The sequence below is a fragment of the Temnothorax nylanderi genome, unplaced genomic scaffold (genome assembly GCF_030848795.1).
Source record: "Temnothorax nylanderi isolate EJ_2023f unplaced genomic scaffold, tnyl_v1.0 TNYL_tig0036_pilon, whole genome shotgun sequence".
NCBI lineage: Eukaryota > Metazoa > Arthropoda > Insecta > Hymenoptera > Formicidae > Temnothorax > Temnothorax nylanderi.
In genome coordinates, this window is record NW_027249098.1 from 18,365 (window position 1) to 39,063 (window position 20,699).

Consider the following 20,699-nt stretch of genomic DNA (forward strand, 5'->3'; position numbering starts at 1 on the left):
ACCCAGTATATCCGCAGGCAGAATTACAGATCTGGCACATGGACCAAATGGAGTTCTGGGTTGAAAGCAGCGACGATGAGGAAAGAGAGAGAGAGAGAGAGAGAAAAAGAGACAGAGGATGAAGAGACGGGGATGAAGAACAGGGGTGGCCGCATGCGCATCCCTCCCGGAATAGCGAGTTTCGGGCCACCCCCGCCGATTATGGATGTTTAGTATCGACGTTGTTGCTAGGGTATCGTCGCTCGCTCCCACATCCGATCGCGGGGTGTGAGATAATTGAAGCTCGGTCGCGACGAGAGTGTCCCTCCGTTCTGCGACGAGATAATGAGCGGGATCGCGAGACGGCAGCCGGGTCCGATCGGCGATGCGCGATCATGTATCCGCCTCGCTACCACGCCGCGTTAGCGTCCCTCGTCGTCGTTAATCATGGTCCTGCGTGACCGGGATCTGTCAGGATCACCAGCAGCATGCCGTGCGACGACCGTTCGGGAAGGACGCGTGCACGTGTCGCCGCGATAGCGACCACGACGTTGCTCCTGCTCACGCTGAATATCAAGTGCATAGGTGCGTGCACGCCGTTCGTAGGATACTCCAGTCTCCAGTGCGGGTCCTGCGATCGAAATTCACTTTTAAAGAACGACGGAGTTGACAGAGAATATTTCTATAATATTTCTATATTTCGTTATAATGATGGAAGGATTAAAGAGAAGATATGGAAGGTAGAATTTGTAACATTCTTCAAATGTTTATAGGGCATTATTGTGACATCAAGACAACGATTGCATCAAAACAACTGATTTTAAACGAAAAATCACATTTCTATATAAAAATCCATTTAAATATGATATTTTCTTTTGAGGGAAGATATAATCGTATCTACTTTGTCATAACTTATTTGAAATGTGATGTTATGTGTTGAAATATAAATCTCTTTTCAATACGTGTGGAAGAGAATACGAAGATTTGAGAATCGGCTTTTAATTTCAAGAAATATAGATTACTTTTTATAAATTTGAATTTCCAGCACACAATTAATTTTTATCCTGATTAATTTTAATTTTATCATTTTATACGGAAGATTTGCAATTTTCTATTCGTTCAAGCTTAAGTTACTCTTGAGTAGCATTCAAGGGGAAGCACGTGCAACCCCTTGCATGGTCCAACCGCTCGTGGGCGCGATGATAATAAACGATGGTTTTGTTGTGTGCCACGAGATCGAGTCGGATCGATCTCTATTTCGGCGTTCATCGCGCAAGCCGCTATAAAATGTGATCGATCTTCGGACGCTGTTGCGAGGGTGTGAGCGAGCGTGCGCGAACTGAAAGATATAGTTTCAAAATGCTCTAAATATGTTGTGCATCTGTCGCGTTTATACTTGCAGATACCGAGAATTTGGGACTGGATGGCATTTGCATATTGAAAGGCCTTCATCCTTTTCTTATCGTCACCTATAAACATCTTACTATATCTGTGAGTATGTCGCTTTTCTTTCTTCTGCTGGCAACGGAATTGTTAATATCAAAACATAAGCTTCGGTAGTAAGAAAGCGATTTTGGAAATGTAACGCAAGAAAATAAGTAAAATAAATAAATTTAAAGTTAATAAAGTCTTAATATTGCAAGGATTCTCACATCATCTGAATTCGTATATTTAATATGGCTATAATTAATACCGTCAATTACTAATTGACGTTGAAATTAACTGCAATTTCAAACAATTCAGTCGCTGAAAAAAATAATTAGTAAAAAAATATATCTATATTCTTTTTTCATAAAATAAAATTAAATATTTGAAATTTTATCATTACAGGCTGCAAAGCCGAGAAATTTTAAAGTAAAAAATACAAAGAAAACTTGACACAGTTCCAGAAACGTAATTGGAAATTCGGGAGCTTCCTTACTACTTCTAATTCTCGGTTTCGAATATTTTAGAAAAACAAATGTTACAGGTAGACACGATCGGTGTGCCTCATAACGAACGGCTCATGGTGAGATGTCGAGAAATAGGTAAATACAAGTTCATCGGTGACTCCTTGCTACACTGCCGCGACGGTGCGTGGGACGGAAAGACACCTTATTGCGAGCCTACCACGGCGATCTCCAATTACACCGGTACGTCGTAATATCTCATATAATAGCATTTAAGGCCCATACAATGCAAACATCTAGAAGACACTACGAGGACAACAGATGTCTATTTAGCAGTCTGCTCCAATTATTCAGAAAGTCACTGAAAAGAATACTTGCACTTTTGATGTCCCAATTCTTTATATTGTATAGAACGTCGTCGACAAGTCCCTTTTTAATTTTGATGTTTGTCCGAGAACAGAAGATGTACCTCCGACCATCGTCTTCGGTCTACCTGCCGGTTCGGCCGCAGTAGATCCGACTGGTGCACTCGCCGTTTACCCAGGAAGTATCCTGCACCTGGAGTGTCTCTTCGCTAGGAATTTGGGCAATCCCGAATGGACGTGGACCTCAACTTTCCGTCGATATCTGACGGGTGAGTCACCCGGGTATTACCGCAAGTCTGAAAAGCGAGACCTTGAACTTTATATCATAGAAACAGACTCAAAGATCAGATCTTTCCCGGCTTAATGTTTTGAAATTTAAACATTCGTTCTTAAATGATTTATATTTCATTTACCTGTCCTAGGATGGGCGATCGCTGCACGGGAAAGAGACTGGAAGTATCGTCTGTCGATATACTATGCCAAACCTCAGGATTCCGGAATGTACACGTGCACCACGCCGAAAGGATTCAACAACTCTATAAGAGTTCGTGTCATAGGTACGGCTACTGAGTTGCACTTTGTAGAATATTAAAGAATCTGTTGCTATTCTTAGAATTTATTGCACCAATATTGATCACGCTCAGTAGCCACGATAGTTCTTTATTTTATACTTCGGTACTTCAATTTCGCAGATGTTCAATGCCCGGTACTGGAAGTCCCGGAGCCGCCGTTAATAAGTCGTGTCGAGGGTAGCCGAATGGGACATAGTGCCGTATTCGAGTGTCCAGAGGGATACAGATTGGAAGGTGCTCCCAGTATCACGTGCCAGTACAACGGTATGAAGCAACCCTTGCTTCCAGCGAGCGTAGTTAGATACAATAAAATTAAGAAATGTGTGTCCTTGCAGGCAAATGGTCGACGGAGGTGCCGCATTGTGAGAAGATCCAGTGTCCAGAGATAAATATCCAGGAGAACGCGTTATTGGAATTGAACGAGCACAATAACACTTATGGCGAGAAAGCTGTCTTCGCCTGCATGTGGGGATACAAGCTTTCGGGCTCGCAGAGTATGACATGCGAGAGGGACGGCAAGTGGAATGGATCTATGCCGACTTGTCAGAGTAAAACGATCATTTTGGAACAATTCTATTTTTAAAGAATTCCTTGGATAATAATTCTAAAAGTGTCTTTAAAAAAAATGCAAAATGTTTAACTATAATTCTTTTCAGACTTAACTTTTCTTAATTATGAAAGTACAATCCTTAGAAAAAGATTCTTGTAAAATCAATCTTGGAATCATAATTTTGATTAGAAAGATTATGTGAAATCATAATCTTAGAGGAAATAATGCTGTAGTTAACAAAATATAACGTTTGCAGAGATCACTTGTCCTGTACCGGAAACGCCACGAAGCGGACGCATCGTCGAGCAACCGCGGTATTCTAAAAAGCAGTATCACAACCGAACATACAAAGTCGGCGCCTTAGTGAGATTCGCCTGTCAACCAGGTCATCAATTGATAGGAGAAGCGGCCACCATATGCACCGAGAACGGTACTTGGTCTCACGATTCGCCCGTATGTGAGTATCCTCTTCCTAAGTTTTATAACATTCTAACATCTCAAGTGCGATTGACAATACATTAATAAACGTGAAAAAATCGCGCCCCTTTGCTGTAATTTCATGAAAAAACAATAACTAAAGAAATTAATGTAATACTGTTTTTTTCTACGTGATCCTTTTTGAAATCGTTAAGATCTTTAAATAACAAATTAATTATTTATTCCAGGTAAAGTAAGGTGTCCTTATCCAGGTGATCCTCCTCATGGCCGAATAGCGCCTCTCAAGTTTTGGTACAAACCAGGAGATAACATACAGGTGAACAGATTTCATTAATCAGATAGTAATGGGGAGATTAGAACATAAATAATGATTAAATAGATTTTCCAAAATTATTGAAAGGTAATTCTAAAATTTATAAAACAGGTAACGTGTTCACCTGGCTACGTGACTCCTCTGGAACCAGTAAAAAAACCGTCGTGTCGGGAAAATGGCATTTGGAGCGCACCACCGCCACCCTGCCGATCTTATAAAGAGGTGTGAGAGTTCGGATATTCAAGAATCTCATGAACTACCACTGCTATTTTATCTTACATGACAAAGGACATTCAATATTCATTATTACGGGTAGCAAATGTGCATCAGTACTAAGAGGAACGTGGAAACTCGCGTGAAGCACTCTCTTAATTGTTTCGAAGGGTAGACACGTTACGTAAAAGTTAATGATATTATCAGGCGATGAATAGTTGCAGTTTACGATTTACCGAATCGACAAATAATCACGAGTAGATCACAATGGAAGGAGCATTTTGCGTTAAACGTAGATCATGGAATAACCAGTATTTTGTTTATAATTCTCTTCCAGACGTACAACGATTTTAATAAAAGCAAATCCCTTTTTCGTAATAAATATTTTCTCACAATTATTTCCATTTATTTTTGATAATATAAAGCGCGATGCCATTTCCTTTCGCTACCAGGTAGATGCTAAACGAGTATTAAAATGTTAGCCTGACATAGTTACCGTTCTCGTTGCCATAATAAATGGAATGCAGCGTGCAACTAATCGGACAATGACAATTTCCTCGCTTGCGTGTGATGTGATGGTTAATACTCGATGTTGCAATCCAAAGGTCACGAAACGTCGGGGAAATGGGTCGCGCGAAAGCTCCTAAAGAGATACAAGTGAAGACATGGCTCATCAGGGACAAAATAAGTCGATATCGTGGAATTCTGAAGTTGCATGGTTATAGCATTGTTTAAAATTAATTAACATAATTATCTGTCCTCCATACGAATTGGGACAGACATATCCGCTCTGCTTCTAACTTAATTAGATAGAGAAATAGATCAGGATTTATCTTAGGATTAATATTAATAGCCATAAGTATTTTACATTTAAAATAGATTATAGAATATTAGATTATAGACAATGTTAGAGAAACGTTTTTACAGATGAAACTATATTTATGATGATACTATTTCTATATCAATAGCTAGAATAGAACTTTTTTTAGACGCAGATAAGACAGAACATTGTGTAAGAATTCCTTTCGATATTTCTGAGATAAAATCTCTTTTTAAAGTAGTTCAGTAAAAAAATATAAACTCTAAATAGTTATACCTGATTGTCCCGATACATCCAGCACGCGACAAGAAGCTACAGCTGTCGCAAGCAACGAAATTGAAATCGACAGTATCAAGAAAAGTCGCGTCCCTAGAAGTAGATGTTAAGAGACATCGCGAAATTGTCACTGATCTCCGCGATGACGCTAAACAACATATCCTCAGATTGCTGGGCGATCACAGAAGATTTTATTTGGCGTTTAATCACCTGAAACCATCCGTAAGAATAGACCAACATTGCCTTCAAATTTTTTAAAAGTGACTCGAATTCTGTAAGGATATAATTCTGGGATGCACTGTAATACGAGAATCTTGTCTCGTAGGAAATTTATGCAGCGATATATCAAGATTGCGATTTGAAACGTCGATTCCTGGACAAGTTCTACTATGAGAAAAAGAGAAAATTGAAGCGAGGTATCGAGTTACAGGTAGAGCCTGATTTTTACGCGACCTAATAAATGTTAAATATTCACTATGACACGATTTAAATAATAATTAGCAAAGTGCTTACATATATAAATATGACATTAAGTTAGATACCCATTAGAGTATTAATGTAGTAATATATTGTAACATTATGACGTTCCTTATGTACTCAGTATGTAATCTTACGTAAGATTCGTATACATGTTTCGCGCTAACTTTGAGCCATAAAGATTTGCTCGTTCGCCGAATGACAAGCTGGAATACAACGTTCTGTCAACTGAACTCGAGGGGCAAAGCGAATATCTACCGAACTGCGAGCAGCAACGATTGATAGCACAACTACAGCGATCCATCGCGAAGCATAACACGGCAAAAGACATATATTCTACGTATTGGTCGATGATAAATATCCTGAGAAAAGTAAATTTTTGATTATTAAATACAAGTGGCATATTCCGAAGAGTATTTGTATCTCAAAAGTATAAGGAATCCAATAATTCATGCGGCCACATCATTCTCGTTCCTACGAAATCTTTGTAGGACGCGATATTTTTCAATACCCTGTTGAACACCTTAAAAGAGGACCAATCTTCCCAATGCAAAGCGATGTTGAAGGTGACAGTGATGGGTCAGCTGGCGGCGGAAAATCTGGACGACATCAGGCAGAAATACAAACGAATGTCTCGAGTCGTTTTGCGTAATATGAAAATCAGAGAACAAATGTTGAGTACTGTACAATATCAGGTGAAAGATTTGTGGGCTTACGCGCAGTCATTAGTGCGCATTGAGGTGAGTAATTACAAATCAGATCGAACTGCATAGGTCCATTGGTCCCTCTTTTTGCAAAAATTGTAAAAAAAATATCTATAATAAAATTTTGGTAAAAAATAATTAAATTAGTTAAAGAGTTTATATATAAAGTAGATAGATACATGCTATTTATAAAGTTATTAGATAAAGTTTTAAAATATCTATTTCTCAACGATAACTTGTACGACGAAGAGATTTACACAGGTATTCTCTTACAACTTACAGAGCGTTCACGTTTTTGCGAGAAAAGACATCGATGTGTTCGCCAACAATAAAATATTAGAAGGTCAGTTAGCACATTTGGAAAATGTCTGTACTGAAGTGAAAGAAGTCTTACTCGTGCGTTCATATCATGACCTGCTATCAAGGTATTTTACTTTGATCTCCATATATATATCTTCTTCATTGTATTTATGTACAATTTTTACGTTTTTCTATAAAATGTTTCCTTCCTGCGATCAGGCTTGAAAATCAATCCGAGCAAAGGACAGCTTTGCTAGCGCGATTAGACATCAATCTGAAAAACCGTGACGTTTTATTTAACAAAAAGAATCAGGCTCTACAAGTTCTCGAGAGTCTTAAGCATTCCACAAAAACTGCAGAACAGTAAATAATTATTACAAGATATGTTAAAGTATTGAGCATAATTAATATATTAAAAAGGAAACTACTGTTAATTATTGATATTTTACTAATACAAATATACATCTTTTATCTCATAAATTACGAGTAATAATTTAAAAATCTCTCAGGTATAAGATAAACGGTATACAAGACATGTTGGAGCAAATCGAACTCGAGAAGAAACGCGAGAAGGATCTTAAGGATCAGATAAAAGCTCATGGCGAGTTGCTCACGAATATCAGAGCGGCTTTACAGAGTATGAACACAATGTTGCTTTGCGTCAGACACAGCGGCAAAGGAGCGGCGAAGAAGCCAGGCAAAAACGGGAATAAGAAAGAACCGATGGTCAATGACAGAGACGATGTGGAAGAACGCGACGTGCTAGCAGAAATTGAAGGAATGGACACCGATGGTGAAGAAAGTTATAATTATTAATTTAAATACAGATTTAAATCTTTCTCTCCTTAAAACATTAAGTCACCGATAAAACGGTTTATTAACGTGATTTACCGACTTCATAGTTTTGGTGCTGCTGTCGAAGGTCAGCAGAAAAGCAAACATTCTCTTCAATATTAGTAACTTCGATCTCGAGCAGAAGGAGGACGAAGCCAGAGACCTTTATCACACCTACGTATCGAATTATAATTCCGGTTTGATATTCGGGACCGGTGAAGAGGAACAAATTGGTAAATTACATCTTCTTTCATCTATAAATTGACAATTTTATCGACTCCCTCTGTACAAGGCATATGATTTACATACAGGGCTATTGGTTGAACACGAGAAGATCGACGTCACTGTTCCAACGCGGGCAGACATCAAGCACCACAGCAGACAAGCTTTCGAGGCACATCTGAAACCGGAATAACTTATCGCGTCAGGTTTTGTCACAATAAAATGTAACGTTTGAAAACAACTTTCATTTATTGTACAATATGCATTACCAAGTATCAATCTAGTATTCTTCGAGATCGTTAACGCGACCGTATCCACGCCTCTTCTTTATCACCTCGAATTTCAGCCAGGAAGGTCTGTACTTCTCTTCATAATGGGCCAACGGGAATTTCTTCGGCGGCTCCGGCCCGTTGAAGGGATGAACCTTCTTCAGCTTCCTCAATAGAAACTCCTTTCTTATCTGCTTAGGATCGCGGTATTTGTCCAGATAAATATTGAAGGGTTCCTTCAAGGGAAACCACTTCTGTTTCTTTATGAACGGTTCAGGGAAATTGTATCGGAATATCGGTACTCTCGTTTTTAACGCATTGTAGTAAAATTCCTTGAGCGAGGGCTCCCAGTCCGATTGGAAGAACGCCAAACCGGCAGGCGTCAAGTGATCCTGATACTTCCTGTAAAAGTCCAACGTTCTCCAATTACGCTCCTCCAGATTCAGGCAGGGCTTGGCTCTTTTGTACTCCGAGAAATCTATACGACGCTCCTGCTTGTAGAGCACGAAGATATATCTGCAATACCCGATGCCGTACGGCGCTATCGGTTGCAGATAGTCCACCAGTTCCTCGCCCTCCTTCAGACGATTCCCAGGGATGTTGCCGACGAACCAGTGACAGTACTCGTTGTCCGCCTCAGTCAGATTACCATCCGGCGTGCTCATTATCAGGGTCCACAGCGACCCGTCCTCCGCGTTGTACGTCACGTCGGGTACCCTGGAAGCTTCGCTCGGCTTGATCACGTTACCGGTGTAAACCCTCACCAGCTTGTCGTCCGCTAGACCGTAGCTCACGTCCAGCGGGACTGTCGGCATGAAGTAGGCATCTCCGTACAGGTCGTCGTAGACGCCGTAGTGGTTCGCCAGTCTGTGCACGTGAGAGATCCCGTCGGTTTGCTGCCAATCTCCCCTCACCGTCTGCAGATCCACCAACAGCTTCCTGGCGCGCGACGCTCTCTCCAGCTCGGTGTCGTTCCTCCGCGCTGTGATCTCGTTCGCCCAAACGCTCGTTATTGAACGTCTGGTGATTTTCGGCACCGCGTAGCCGATGTTCACCTTGAAATCTATCGTCGGGTCTTTGCGATTGAGTTCCTCGAGACGCTGCTGCAGGTTACGGGCGTAGACCGGCGGTTTCCCTCGCATCCGATGGCCGTAACGAACATGCTGGCCCCTCGGAATTAGAAGATCGGTGGCGAGGTAGCGCAAGAGCTTGACAGACATGTCGCGAGCGAAATGTTCAATAATACATCATATTATTAGCGCCGAACAAAAACCTAACCTAAGTGGTCTCGGCGGTCTCGGCGACTCCGAAACTCCGAACGCTCTTCGATCTTCGATCCGCCCGTCTCTCGATGTCTCGATCCGAATTATCCGAAACGCTCGACAAAGTTCTTTAGATAACAAGCGACGTCAGCGACGATTGTCCAATACGGCAACTTCTCGCGTCTCTCGCTCGGTTTTTCGAATTTGACTAGACTACCGAATTGAACCTGTGGCGACATCTATTAGCGCGACAGCGAATAGTTGGTGTAACGACGAAGATGAGTTTCGCTGGCGCGCTAATAGATGTCGCCACAGGTTCAATTCGGCGGTCGAAACTTTCAAGCTTCCGCGATCGGTCGGCAGATGGCGCCAGCGTGTCCGACAGGCGGCCGAAGATGAGACCGCCCAATTACGCTTAGCGCGAACGGTTTGCGGTGCTCGCCGCGAATTGCTTGTTGTTCCGGCGATCGTGATGATGTTTGGCTGGGACGCGCCGCGCCTTAGCGTCTCGCCCGCGACGCATTGAACGTCGCCGCGCGAATCGAACGCGCGCGCCGTCCGCTCGATCCGACCGACCGATTCGTCGCTCCATGTGATCCATGTCGCACGTGCGTCCCGTCGGCTCGAGATTGATCCGCACCGATAACGCGACGGGAATGGGCTGCCCGCGGGGAACGGCGGCGCGTGACACGTCTGGTTTTTGACAGGGGTTTTCCCCGATACGCCCCGCGCGAACCGGGCGAGCACTGTACACCCTGGATTCCCGTTTGCTACTGAGTTCATCGTCGATCGTCGCGTGAGTGGTTGGGAATGGACATTTTTTGACGTGCCGCCACCGGCCCGCTGTCTTCTAGCGTGTTTTGATATCTTTCAGATGCGTGCCGCAATGCCGATGGCAGCGAGAGGGACCGCGAGCAGTGATCCATCTGTAAAAATGGTACGTCTCCCCCTCCTCTCTATGGAATCCCTCGTTTTTCACGAGAGAATTTCTGACGATTGTTCTTCGATCAAATTATGCTTTATCAATTTACTTACTCGAAACCAAAAGTGCTTGTTAAATCCTCACAATTGGATTAAAAATATGTTATGACATATTTGCGTTTCATGATATACGTATTTTTGACAGTTGTGTTCTTACTGTGCAATTTTAAGGAATAGCATTTTAAATCCATGAAGAATTAACTCTTATATTTGTAAATTAAATTCAAAATAAAAGTGATGAAGAACCGTTAGCTCTCAAACTTGTACCACAGTTGCGCAACAAGAAATTTGAATGGAATGGTTTTTAAAGGCTTTCGCATGTTCCAACTTCCAGTATATAAGAGACAAGTAAGCAGCAGAAACTGTAAATATGTCGGCTTGATTGCCTGTGCAAGATGAGATTCAATAAGCAAGAGCTATTGACTCTGGCTACGCAGCCTTCGCAGAAATTCGAGAAGGAGGGTATCCTGTACGTAAGAGAACGGCAAGAAGGCTTCTTTCGCAGGACGGAAAGTGAGTTCTCGGAATGTTTTACAAACCCGATATAGATACCTCTTTAAATTACATAGCAACAGAATTTATCCTGGCGAATGAACCGATGCATGATCGACCCCTCGTTTTCAAAGCTTGACGATATACTTTATACGACGTGAGAATTCCTCGTTTGGCGTTTGACGTAGAGCCCTAGAAAATTGTGCCATTCAGATTGTTGAATGTGTTTACGAGTAAAGAATAAATGGCTGCATTTGGTCCAAGCTTTGTCTTAGTCAGAAGAGAGAGATTATTGTTTATTATCGTCGTTCCAAGTCTTTTTATAGTCTGATTGGAGCTGTTTGATATTTAGGCTCGTATACCCTTAGCTGTTGACTTATTAACTGTTACGTTAATAGATGACGGAATATGTTGCACGAAATAGACTTTATCGGCTCCCTCAAGTTGTCCTATAGGCCCGCGATAGCAGCGGAGAGACTTAATAATTTATACCCGTTTCTCTGTCTCCTTTCGTATTACGGCATGGCTTTGCACGAAGCAGAATATTTGTTTTGTCGTGCGTCATTTGAATGACGTCATTAGAAACTTCGCGAAGGTATCAAGAGAGTAGAGGCGGAGTCTATTCGGATACTTTAAACTGTATATTATCCAGAGTTCATTAACTTGAGTTTAATTCAGCCACTTAAATATTTATCGGAGTAAAAAGTTAGTAAAACAATAATGTCTCGATATTACGAGGCACAAACATTTTAATGACAGAGTGAAACTCCGTCTCGCTCCTAATTGGAAGACAATTTCTGACATTATCACAGCGCAAAAAATAGAATCGGATGAGTTACGGCCGTAAAAATAGGATGCTCTATTGCTTAACTCTCTATATGTAATTATCACCCCGCGATAAGAATGATCATTCGTATCGACGGGATATTAATAAACTGATAACAAAGAGATTCGCAGAATTTCATTTCCGCACGCGATCTGTCATAAATCGATACGCTCTGACATAATCGTAACAGATAAAATTAGGTCACTCTGGTCACTCGCTGGCTCTTTCTCCCTTTCCCTTTACCTTTGTTAGGATGTCGTTGTGGCGGCTATCAGAATCTCGTGCAATTTTCAGGTACAGGTAAAAAACCCGAGAACAAAAATCAGAAAGGAAGGTCGCATAAGAGTCTACGAGATCTCAATTGCGTTACCGCCGGCGCGAGCAAAGGTATACACTTGCCCGAGTGCATTTTGCTATAATATGATACATACTTATGAAACCATCTCACGCTCTCACATCACTATTTTTAACACGCGATTAACACGCTCTTTGACGGCCCGGCTAATCTTGATTAACGTGTGTGAACATTTCCGACACTTACATAAGACACCTGCAAGAGTGATTCAACGCACGCTTTAATGAAACTAATTTCCCGTTTAATCGGTTGAATATTGAAATAAATATTGAAAGAATCGAATAATCTAACGAATGAACGGAATATCGAACTCGAAAATTTAACATCTGTGTTCTGTATTTAATATGCTGAATCTAATTTTTCAATTGAAATTACTAATTTTGATTTTCTTGCTACTTAACGTGTAATGTTTGCATGCAATATTCTTATTACTGAACTCTTAACTCTCGGTTCATCAGAATAAAAGCGGAAACTATTCAGTATTAACAAATTCTCACAGTTTGATATTTTGTAATCTATCTTACTTGGTTATTTAAATTGTTATCGGGGATTAATGTATATATTGTACGATTGCTTTTTTGATAAAAAATTAACGAAGTTTGCTTAGTAAATTACAAAGAACGCTTTTGGTGAATCGAGAGTTACTTGCATGTGGAACCGAATGCTTCGCACGTTGTGTATGTTTTTCGATAGAAACTATCTATAAAAATAAAAAATTGTAGCGACAATGATTTAATATGCAAATGTTCATGTCATGAAAAAGGCATCACTTAAATTCAACGGGAGAACGAGTAGGAAACATCTTTTAAAATACACGTATTTATATGCATTTTGCATTTATATGTTTACAGCATATAATCTTGCTTTGAGTGCTTGTCTTGTAAATTCTCGTTCAAGATCGCATCGATCGCATTGACGAAGGGGATGAGAAGGAGAGAGATCAAGGACGCAGCGATATAATGACGGAATGATATAAGGGTAATCGGTCTCACGAGAAAACTCGTTACCCTCGAAAGGGCACATCTCTAAAATCGGATGCGCCACATATGCATGAAAATATAATATACAAACTTTTTAAGAAAGAAAAATTATCTGGTAGGGGGAAGAATATTATCTTGGCGCTAATTAATAGTCACAGGCGCAGTAGATTTAAGTCTGATTGCTGCAACAGATTTTTAATTGGATCTCCGCTCCTCGTACTATTATTAATGACCGTTTCATTGAGACTGATATGCTCTTTCGAAAAACCTGATTATCATTGCTAATCGGTAGTCCGCAAAGAACCGAATAACGTACGAGATGTCGTTCTCTTCTTCCTCGTCTCTTCTTCTTTGCCGCTTGTTATCATGCAGAAATCCCCCTCCTTAACGAAATTCTCCCAGCGTACGAATGATTGCGCTTAAGCCGCTGCTGCTCTGCTTCTCTTGTGCAGTAAGTCTCGAACGATGGTGCAGACTGCGAGGCAACCTTCTGTTCTATTTCAAATCGCGGGAGCAGTGGTCGGAGCCGTTAGGAGTGATCATACTGGAGCAGTGTACGGTCCGCGTGGAACCGTCCAACAACCAGGTTCCTTACGGATTCAGCATAGGCAAGTATTTTATCATCCGTGCAGTTTCTGCATTTCCCTCTTTCTCGTCCATCTTCTTCCTTGGTGCATCGCTGCTCACGTAGCGTGCGAGGCGACGTCAAAAAGCATAGAGGGAAAAATGTTGCAGTTTTCGACGGAGGCTTGTTTCAACAGTTAGGCGCGAACACGGCCGAGGAACGGGACAGTTGGTTGCAGGCGCTGCAGCTGGCCAGCTACGAGTGCATGCGGAGCCAGTTGCTGTCGTTGCGACAGCGCATCGAAGCCTTCAGCGGGCACAAGCACGACACCGACATACAGATGTTGCGGCTGCAGCGCGGGACCTTCACAGGTGCGAACACTTTAACAGTCTCAAAGTTAGAAGTGTTTCTTTGTCTGAAACGCACGATTTTCTTTACACGTTCTTTAGCATGTTAATTATTGTAAGCTTCTTTTAAATCTTAGACTAATTTGACAAAAATTAAACTCAAGATGTACTGACGAATTTAATATTGAATTTTTGAAGCTAATTAATGCAGGATTATAGAGATATTTGTTGCAAAATTTTTATTAATAAAATGTCAATCCGACATTTTTCAACTTTGCTATTTGTTCGAAGCTTTATTGGTAATTCATAGTAAAATTGTATTTTGTGTGGATTGCTATTCACACTTCATGGTGCATGAAGCATAGTTGGTAAAATTTGGCACATTGATTTCATGCTGAATTCGTTTTCTCAGATCCGGCGGAAATACCAATGTGCGAGATATCGTTAGCCTGCGACAATCTGTTGTGCGATGGACATGGCCGGCCACCCACTCCTGTTTTAGAGATAGATGTACAGTCGAAATCTTCCAAAACTTGGATTAAGTACGCACGAACGGAAGTCGTAGAGGTAACTACGAGAAAAATTCTCGAAAAAAAGTTACTAAGTTGCTAAAGTCAGTCTGTAAGAGTTTCTTCGTGGCTTGTTTCAGCGAAGTAGTAATCCAAATTTCTTAACTACGGTAAGCTTTCGAGCTAGCGACGGGTTAACCACTGAAACGAAAATCAGGATAACCGCATACGATGTCAGGGAAAGAGTCAGCCAGACCGCAACTCCGATAGGAAGCGCGATCGTGACTTTCAGTACAGTGCAAGACACTCCTAGGTAATTTTAATTTAAATGTGTCGCTATTAAGTGAAGTCGAAAACTCTGCAAAGAAATACAAAACTCAGATTTAAAATTTAATTATACATAGTTTTTATATTAAAATTTTCTATATTTAAGAAAATTTCACTTTTTAGTTAAACATGGAGCTATTTATTAAAATTATTTAATTATATTCTTCCAATAGTTTTCATTTTTCTTTGATTTTTTTTTTTAGATTAAGGATACCATTAAAATCAGCGAAAACAACGACAGTCGGATTTTTAACGATTAACGTGTGGAATCTGGAAGCCGAGGATAAAGGGAATAGCACAGAGAGTACACCATCGCGAAATGCAGTATACAGCAACAACAACCAACAACAAGTAATAAGTTAATTCAATTAGCGTTTTTCATTGATGACAGATTTGTCGTCACACCACTATTATACAGAAAGAGAAAGACATTTAATTCTTATTGATATATTTTTTCTAGTTACCTTCGCACAGACGCTCGCAGTCGTTACCTCCGAGATTAGGGACAAAAATTAAGTTCCCGCATCAAGGCCAGTTGAAATTTCTCTTTGCAAATCCATTTGTGCAGACTTACAGGTAAGTTTCTACAAGTTTCTACACCAACGAATCGACTTTATTGATGCATTTTATAGTCATCATCTAATTTGATTATCGTAGGTTCCATTCCGGACTAGGGGGTGATATTTGCGTACACGAGATTATGGCGGAGAGCAAACTCTGTTTCCAATTTCCGCAACATTTACTGTGAGGATATTTCATTTTATCTTATGTTAATGGCGGTTAAAGCGCGAAGGGAAATAACGTAGCGGCAAATTGCAGGGGTATTTGGATACAGGAAGAAAAGGAATTGTTGCAAGAGGTAGCTGGAATGGGAGAATTGAGGGAGCCTTGGCATACGAAGCAAATCGAATTGCTTGATCGTCATCTTCACTTGTTACATTTGTATTCCCAAGCCAAAGAAAACTTAGCCGCCTACAAAGGTGAAGATGTCGATATTCATATTTATTTCGTAATAAATAACCCAATGTATTTATGAAAGAAAGTAAACTCGTCTCTAAAAATCTAATATTCGAACGTTTGATGATTCGCATTTCAGGGAGTTATTTCAAGCAGTCGTCGCGAAAGAACGACCGTACTCTCGAATTTGCGCCTTTAAATTTACATCTTCAACGAATGTGGGTTCACAACGACACGTTGAACAAATGCGGATTTTATGATTTTATTAGCGTAGGAGCATTTACCGCCCACTCCCATAAAAGCAAAAACGGCGGACTCATAAGGTACAGTTTCTCATCCAAATGATCGTCAATTGTATATAAAATACAATTATAGTTTTTAATAATATTGTTTATTTGTTTGCAGATTAGTACAGGCACTGAAGGAGTCGCCTATGCGAAGTAATCAACTGTATCAGGGAACATCCAAAATTACGATGGCGCATGACGCGATCCAAGCGATCAAACAATTACGCCGGGACGTTGTAGAGGCAATGAGATCCTTGATGAAACTTGCCAAGGAGAAGCAAACAAGTGGCATGCTGCCGATATGCGAGGATATGATCACGAAGACCAGGATCTTACTTAGTCTGTGGGATCCCGGCTTGGTAGAGGAGGCTTTAACGTTTTTAGAAGAGTACAAAGTCGCGAAGGTCCAGGACAACTCGACCACGACCTCGTCTTCGGACGACACTTTGACACTGGATTTTAAGATTAATCAATCCTTGTCGCCGTTCAAACGGATCACGCAACAGCTGAACTTTGACTTGAGGAGCCCTGATTTCGACGACTTTGTCACGCCCGACACTCCCGAGTGCGTGCAGGACATCTGGACGAGGAACGGCATCAGAAATGGCGAGTACGCTTCCATAGCGTATTCGAAAAACGAGGCGCCCAACAATAACACCGGCGAGAGCGACGTTGCGGAAGAGAATTTCGTAATATTTCCAGACGTGGAGGACGATCCTAAGCAGACAGAAGCGGAAATCGATGAGAATGTTCAGCGAAGTCACGACAATGAGAAAAAAGAAGGCTATGATGACGAGAAGGAAGATTTGAAGAATGATACTGATCCGTGCAAGCGTTTCTTGGATACTCAGAAGATGTGCAATTCGCCATCCGCAAACTATTACAAACCTACGGACGAGCCGGAGCCGTGGGATCTCACTCAGTTGAATATTGAGGCGAGCGTCATGTGCCTCGTATCAAAGGTGAAATTTCTCTGCGGTAGATGCAGCAGTCCGGCCGTACGATTGCGTAACAAAAATAGCCTGAGCAGATCGCAGAGTTTGAAGGGTTGCTTGCCGAGTAATCGGCATAACGTTGAAGTCGTTACAATTCAGCCGAAAAACGGTATCAAATGCGAGGAGTCAAACAAATTGCTGGAGGAGTCGAACGAGCGGCAGCAGTCCAGCCCGGGATTAGAAAAACCGGCGTTCTCCAAGGCAAAGGAAGGTAAGGAAGCCGCTTTATTAGGATGTGATTTTTTTAATGCAAAAACGTAGTAAAAACCCGCAACATAATGCATTGTTAGGGATAACCGATACTTATCGTAACTCGTCTTCCAATGAAGTGTGCCAAGCAGTCGATTCGATGACGCGCGTGATCAAAAATAATTCGGGACAGAGAAACAAGTTTACCGAAGGCCTAGACTTCGCGTCGATCGTCGATTGGACGAGCGAGCTCAGGCCGAGCATGAAGAAGCTGCGGCAGGCCATGGACGGTCTGCTGAAAACTGCCAGACTGACCCACTCTGTATTTCGCGTACAGGAAGACTCGAAAATGGCGCAGCGCGTGTGCAACGTTCGGTATAGACGAGACGTTTGCTTCAGTCAAGCGGTGAGCGTCTCATATTATTTAATTTGGTAAGAAAGATATGTGAGAGCATCTACTAAATAACTCCGTAAAATTTCAGCTAACTGCCTTAGTAACTGGCATAATGGCGAAACTGTGGTGCCAACGGCCCGATCCAATGTTTCTCCTAATTCTCACAACTCTGGGACCATTGGTTTCCTTCGAAGGCCTTCTTAGCTATTACGGAGACGAGATAGACATGTGGGGCGACATGGCTGTAGCGGTCGAAGACACGCATACCGTTACATTCACTCTGTCCAGATGTGGCATTCAACACAGGTAGGCGGAAGCTTTATTTGTCACGTTTCTTGATTGAATTACGTTAAAACGAAATTTTCATCTAAATGCGAATGCTATTCTTGCAGAGTTGATAGAAAGTCTAGTGCGTTCCAGCTTCCTACGCCGCGCGTAGTAGGATCGCGGAGTGCGTTGACGGTGATACTCCCGGTTCCGGACGCGATTTACTCTCTCTTGCCATTAGTGCCCTCCTCGAGACAAACATTATCGTTCAACGTGACCCCGGTGTTCTTCAACGTCGGTATTAACGAGATGGCTTCCTTAGCCGAGAGTCTCGGCACCACGAAGCCACAGGAGAAAAGTAACATGGACAACTTCGACAGATTGAATGAATATTATTTGAGATTTAAAAAGCTGAATCTACCGACGGAACCTGCATCTACACGTTGTAAGTATTAAACTAAAAGACAACAAAAAGCTAAGAATTATCACTTAAAAAATTTAGTATTTAATTTGTAAAACATTTAACTTATCCGATATTTTCTTTGAATGCCTTTTAGACTTTTGTGTCGTTTAGATACTTTTCTTCTCGATAGATTTTAAAATTGATACATCTTTTTATTACAGTTGCCGCTAGGTCGATTCTGGGCCACACATTGTCGGATATGATGACCAATTTGAAGACCTGTGTGCAAGAAAAGGTCAACAAGAATGTAGAAATCTTGCAATTGTCCTCGCAAATATGCCGAAGAATGCGCGGTTTGAGATTCACCAGCTGCAAAAGCGCGAAAGATCGGACCAGTATGTCGATCACTCTTGAACAAGTCAATATATTATCGTCGGAATATCACCTGGCTGAACACGAGTACATGAGGGCTCTCGACTGTATGCGAAGGTGAGTGCAAAAGATAAAGAGAAAAATATTTGAGCGGGGCTGATTGATCAATAGCAATAATCGTATTTTTAAGAACAGTTTCCACTCTCACAGGATGCCAAATAATGTTTTGTACCGCGAATATTTCTGAAAATAACATCTCTCTTTAAAAAAATTAGATATTTTAAATTTCTTTCCTTATGTTATTGAGACCATCTCGTAAATTATTAATTATATCTGATATGATATCTGATATTATATAATCTGATGTGAACGCATTGCTCCCTTCTGTTCTAGCGAGGGCTGTCGCCGGGAAAACACGTGGAAGAACATTGGCGTGCGCAAGTACGCGTTCAACAGCTTGCAGATTTTGACGCTGCCCAGACTCTACCGACCGCCGACCGGCACGTACGGATCTGCCCAGACTTAAGGAGGAATCCAATTAGCGTTACGTACGCACATTGCACGAAATTAAGTTTGACTTTCTGGCTGTGTAATCGCGGATTAATTTCCGTAATATGTGCTAAGTATGTAGTTACAGAGTAGCAGATACTGAACGCCGAGATGCGTTAAAGTGACGTAATTCTTTAGAGAATTTATCGGGGACACGCGACTGGCACGTGTTAGGCATACGAAATGCTTAAACAGAGGGACGTAGCAATATAACAATAAGAAAGAGCTTCTACGTTCGCTTTTTAATTTTTTTCTTGTTGAGATTTTATTTGTTTCGCGTTCTGAGATTCAACTAATTGTTAGTTGTGTAGAGGAATTCCATGTTTTTTGTTTTCGCATATAAAAGTTGTAGCTACGCTCCCCTGCTCCCTCCGGAGAGCAGCACTTAATTACTTAAGTGCATTATTGCCTAGATTTGCGACGTAGAACAGACGCGAATTAACGCGAGCTCGGTTACCGCGCAATAGTAAGCGGTAAATTATTTATGTAACGTGTATTGTAATGGGGCTGGCCGGAATTGCAGGGTGAATCGGATTATGATAAAAACTCCCTCGCCGATTCGTTTCGATTTCGTTTCGACTCACTTCCGTATGTTTTGGAAATTCTTTCAGTATCTGTTGTTTTCTGTTCCTATCTATATGCTGTTTCTACGGTGCAGGTTTTTAACTTTGATCTAATTCACCCTTCATTCTAACCCGCGATTGTTGGCGAGTTTTTGCAATATCATGCTTCGGATACCGTAAACGCTAAACTCGCGAGTTTGGTATATTTTGTAAAGGCTGCAAATAAATTATGAGTTATCAATTATTTCCGTTGCAGTATTGCACGTGATTTTAGCGTTTATCGTATTTAAAACACGGTATTGCAAAAGCTCTCTGTTATATCTAATCGAATCTATCGTGTTCGTTGAATCGATTATTCGCCTTTACAGGAATAATTAGCTCGGTGCCATTTTCTGCCATATTATTACTCATGGAATATCCGATAATGTTTAGCATCGTTAGCATCGATTTCGAGGGAATATCGTGAAGATTGTATAAACGTTATTCAGGAATGAATGACATTGTATTTAACGGGAAAATGTTATTTTCACACGCGTCTGTGCGTGCGGGAATTCCGTGTTACATCCAACATTTTGTCATACAAAAGAATCCAAACACAGACACGTAGCCGTACTTCCATCACCCCAATTCAATAATCTACTAACGCGTTACCATATCCGTAAATATAAACGGTAGACTCCAACAGGTTGGACATTGTTTTCAATAAATTATTAATTTTACCCGAACGCCGAACTGGCTTTGCTTTTCTCGTTTTCTCCAATTAGGCGACACAACAAAAATCCATATCCTTCATTTAAAATATTTATATATGATACATTCCTGCGATTCGCGCTTAAATTTATTCTGCAAATCGCGAAC

The 20,699-nt window shown here is 41.2% G+C and overlaps 4 protein-coding genes across 8 annotated transcripts; 3 read left to right on the plus strand and 1 right to left on the minus strand.

The window, feature by feature from the left end:
* Positions 1-209: 209 nt before the first annotated feature.
* Hig (hikaru genki) lies at positions 210-4,701 on the plus strand. 2 transcript variants are annotated; one of them, XM_071703665.1, is made up of 10 exons: positions 210-564; positions 1,382-1,470; positions 1,949-2,111; positions 2,329-2,502; positions 2,656-2,790; positions 2,926-3,069; positions 3,141-3,353; positions 3,612-3,812; positions 4,021-4,109; positions 4,218-4,701. In XM_071703665.1, the coding sequence occupies exons 1-10, from the start codon at positions 468-470 to the stop codon at positions 4,332-4,334; spliced, it is 1,422 nt and encodes a 473-aa protein (XP_071559766.1). In that variant the 5' UTR covers positions 210-467; the 3' UTR covers positions 4,335-4,701. The 2 variants fall into 2 exon arrangements, with proteins under 2 accessions (XP_071559766.1, XP_071559767.1); XM_071703666.1 differs by having other exon boundaries at positions 3,141-3,320.
* A 120-nt stretch (positions 4,702-4,821) lies between these two features.
* LOC139771143 (uncharacterized) lies at positions 4,822-7,712 on the plus strand. The gene is made up of 8 exons (XM_071703675.1): positions 4,822-5,037; positions 5,438-5,637; positions 5,741-5,845; positions 6,099-6,263; positions 6,384-6,632; positions 6,879-7,021; positions 7,116-7,259; positions 7,406-7,712. Exons 1-8 carry the CDS (start codon positions 4,944-4,946, stop codon positions 7,710-7,712), a joined length of 1,407 nt encoding a protein of 468 aa, XP_071559776.1. The 5' UTR covers positions 4,822-4,943.
* Positions 7,713-7,985: 273 nt separating this feature from the next.
* Mrpl38 (mitochondrial ribosomal protein L38) lies at positions 7,986-9,673 on the minus strand. The gene is made up of 2 exons (XM_071703667.1): positions 8,222-9,673; positions 7,986-8,130 (listed from the first exon to the last, which is right to left on the minus strand). The coding sequence occupies exon 1, from the start codon at positions 9,439-9,441 to the stop codon at positions 8,233-8,235; it is 1,209 nt and encodes a 402-aa protein (XP_071559768.1). The 5' UTR covers positions 9,442-9,673; the 3' UTR covers positions 7,986-8,130; positions 8,222-8,232.
* Positions 9,674-9,875: 202 nt separating this feature from the next.
* LOC139771131 (inositol polyphosphate-4-phosphatase type I A) lies at positions 9,876-20,566 on the plus strand. Of its 4 annotated transcripts, none has more exons than XM_071703656.1 (19): positions 9,876-10,279; positions 10,358-10,420; positions 10,775-10,977; positions 12,077-12,169; positions 13,570-13,725; positions 13,853-14,053; positions 14,442-14,596; positions 14,679-14,851; positions 15,069-15,216; positions 15,326-15,441; positions 15,523-15,609; positions 15,685-15,845; positions 15,962-16,145; positions 16,228-17,315; positions 17,395-17,699; positions 17,776-17,993; positions 18,080-18,399; positions 18,579-18,846; positions 19,123-20,566. In XM_071703656.1, exons 3-19 carry the CDS (start codon positions 10,860-10,862, stop codon positions 19,253-19,255), a joined length of 3,924 nt encoding a protein of 1,307 aa, XP_071559757.1. In that variant the 5' UTR covers positions 9,876-10,279; positions 10,358-10,420; positions 10,775-10,859; the 3' UTR covers positions 19,256-20,566. The 4 variants fall into 4 exon arrangements, with proteins under 4 accessions (XP_071559757.1, XP_071559755.1, XP_071559759.1 ...); XM_071703654.1 differs by having other exon boundaries at positions 10,799-10,977; XM_071703657.1 differs by having other exon boundaries at positions 9,877-10,279; positions 10,799-10,977; positions 17,434-17,699.
* Positions 20,567-20,699: the final 133 nt, after the last annotated feature.

Excerpts from the sequence above, each read along its gene's own strand:
- Hig (XM_071703665.1), top strand. The coding sequence starts at position 468 with ATGCCGTGCGACGACCGTTCGGGAAGGACGCGTGCACGTGTCGCCGCG. Across the intron at positions 3,070-3,140 it reads TATCACGTGCCAGTACAACG|GCAAATGGTCGACGGAGGTG; the intron begins GTATGAAGCAAC and ends GTGTCCTTGCAG. Across the intron at positions 3,813-4,020 it reads GTCTCACGATTCGCCCGTAT|GTAAAGTAAGGTGTCCTTAT; the intron begins GTGAGTATCCTC and ends TATTTATTCCAG.
- LOC139771143 (XM_071703675.1), top strand. The coding sequence starts at position 4,944 with ATGGGTCGCGCGAAAGCTCCTAAAGAGATACAAGTGAAGACATGGCTC. Across the intron at positions 5,038-5,437 it reads TGGAATTCTGAAGTTGCATG|CACGCGACAAGAAGCTACAG; the intron begins GTTATAGCATTG and ends CGATACATCCAG. Across the intron at positions 7,260-7,405 it reads TCCACAAAAACTGCAGAACA|GTATAAGATAAACGGTATAC; the intron begins GTAAATAATTAT and ends AAAATCTCTCAG.
- Mrpl38 (XM_071703667.1), bottom strand. The coding sequence starts at position 9,441 with ATGTCTGTCAAGCTCTTGCGCTACCTCGCCACCGATCTTCTAATTCCG.
- LOC139771131 (XM_071703656.1), top strand. The coding sequence starts at position 10,860 with ATGAGATTCAATAAGCAAGAGCTATTGACTCTGGCTACGCAGCCTTCG. Across the intron at positions 17,316-17,394 it reads GTTCTCCAAGGCAAAGGAAG|GGATAACCGATACTTATCGT; the intron begins GTAAGGAAGCCG and ends ATGCATTGTTAG. Across the intron at positions 18,847-19,122 it reads GCTCTCGACTGTATGCGAAG|CGAGGGCTGTCGCCGGGAAA; the intron begins GTGAGTGCAAAA and ends CTTCTGTTCTAG.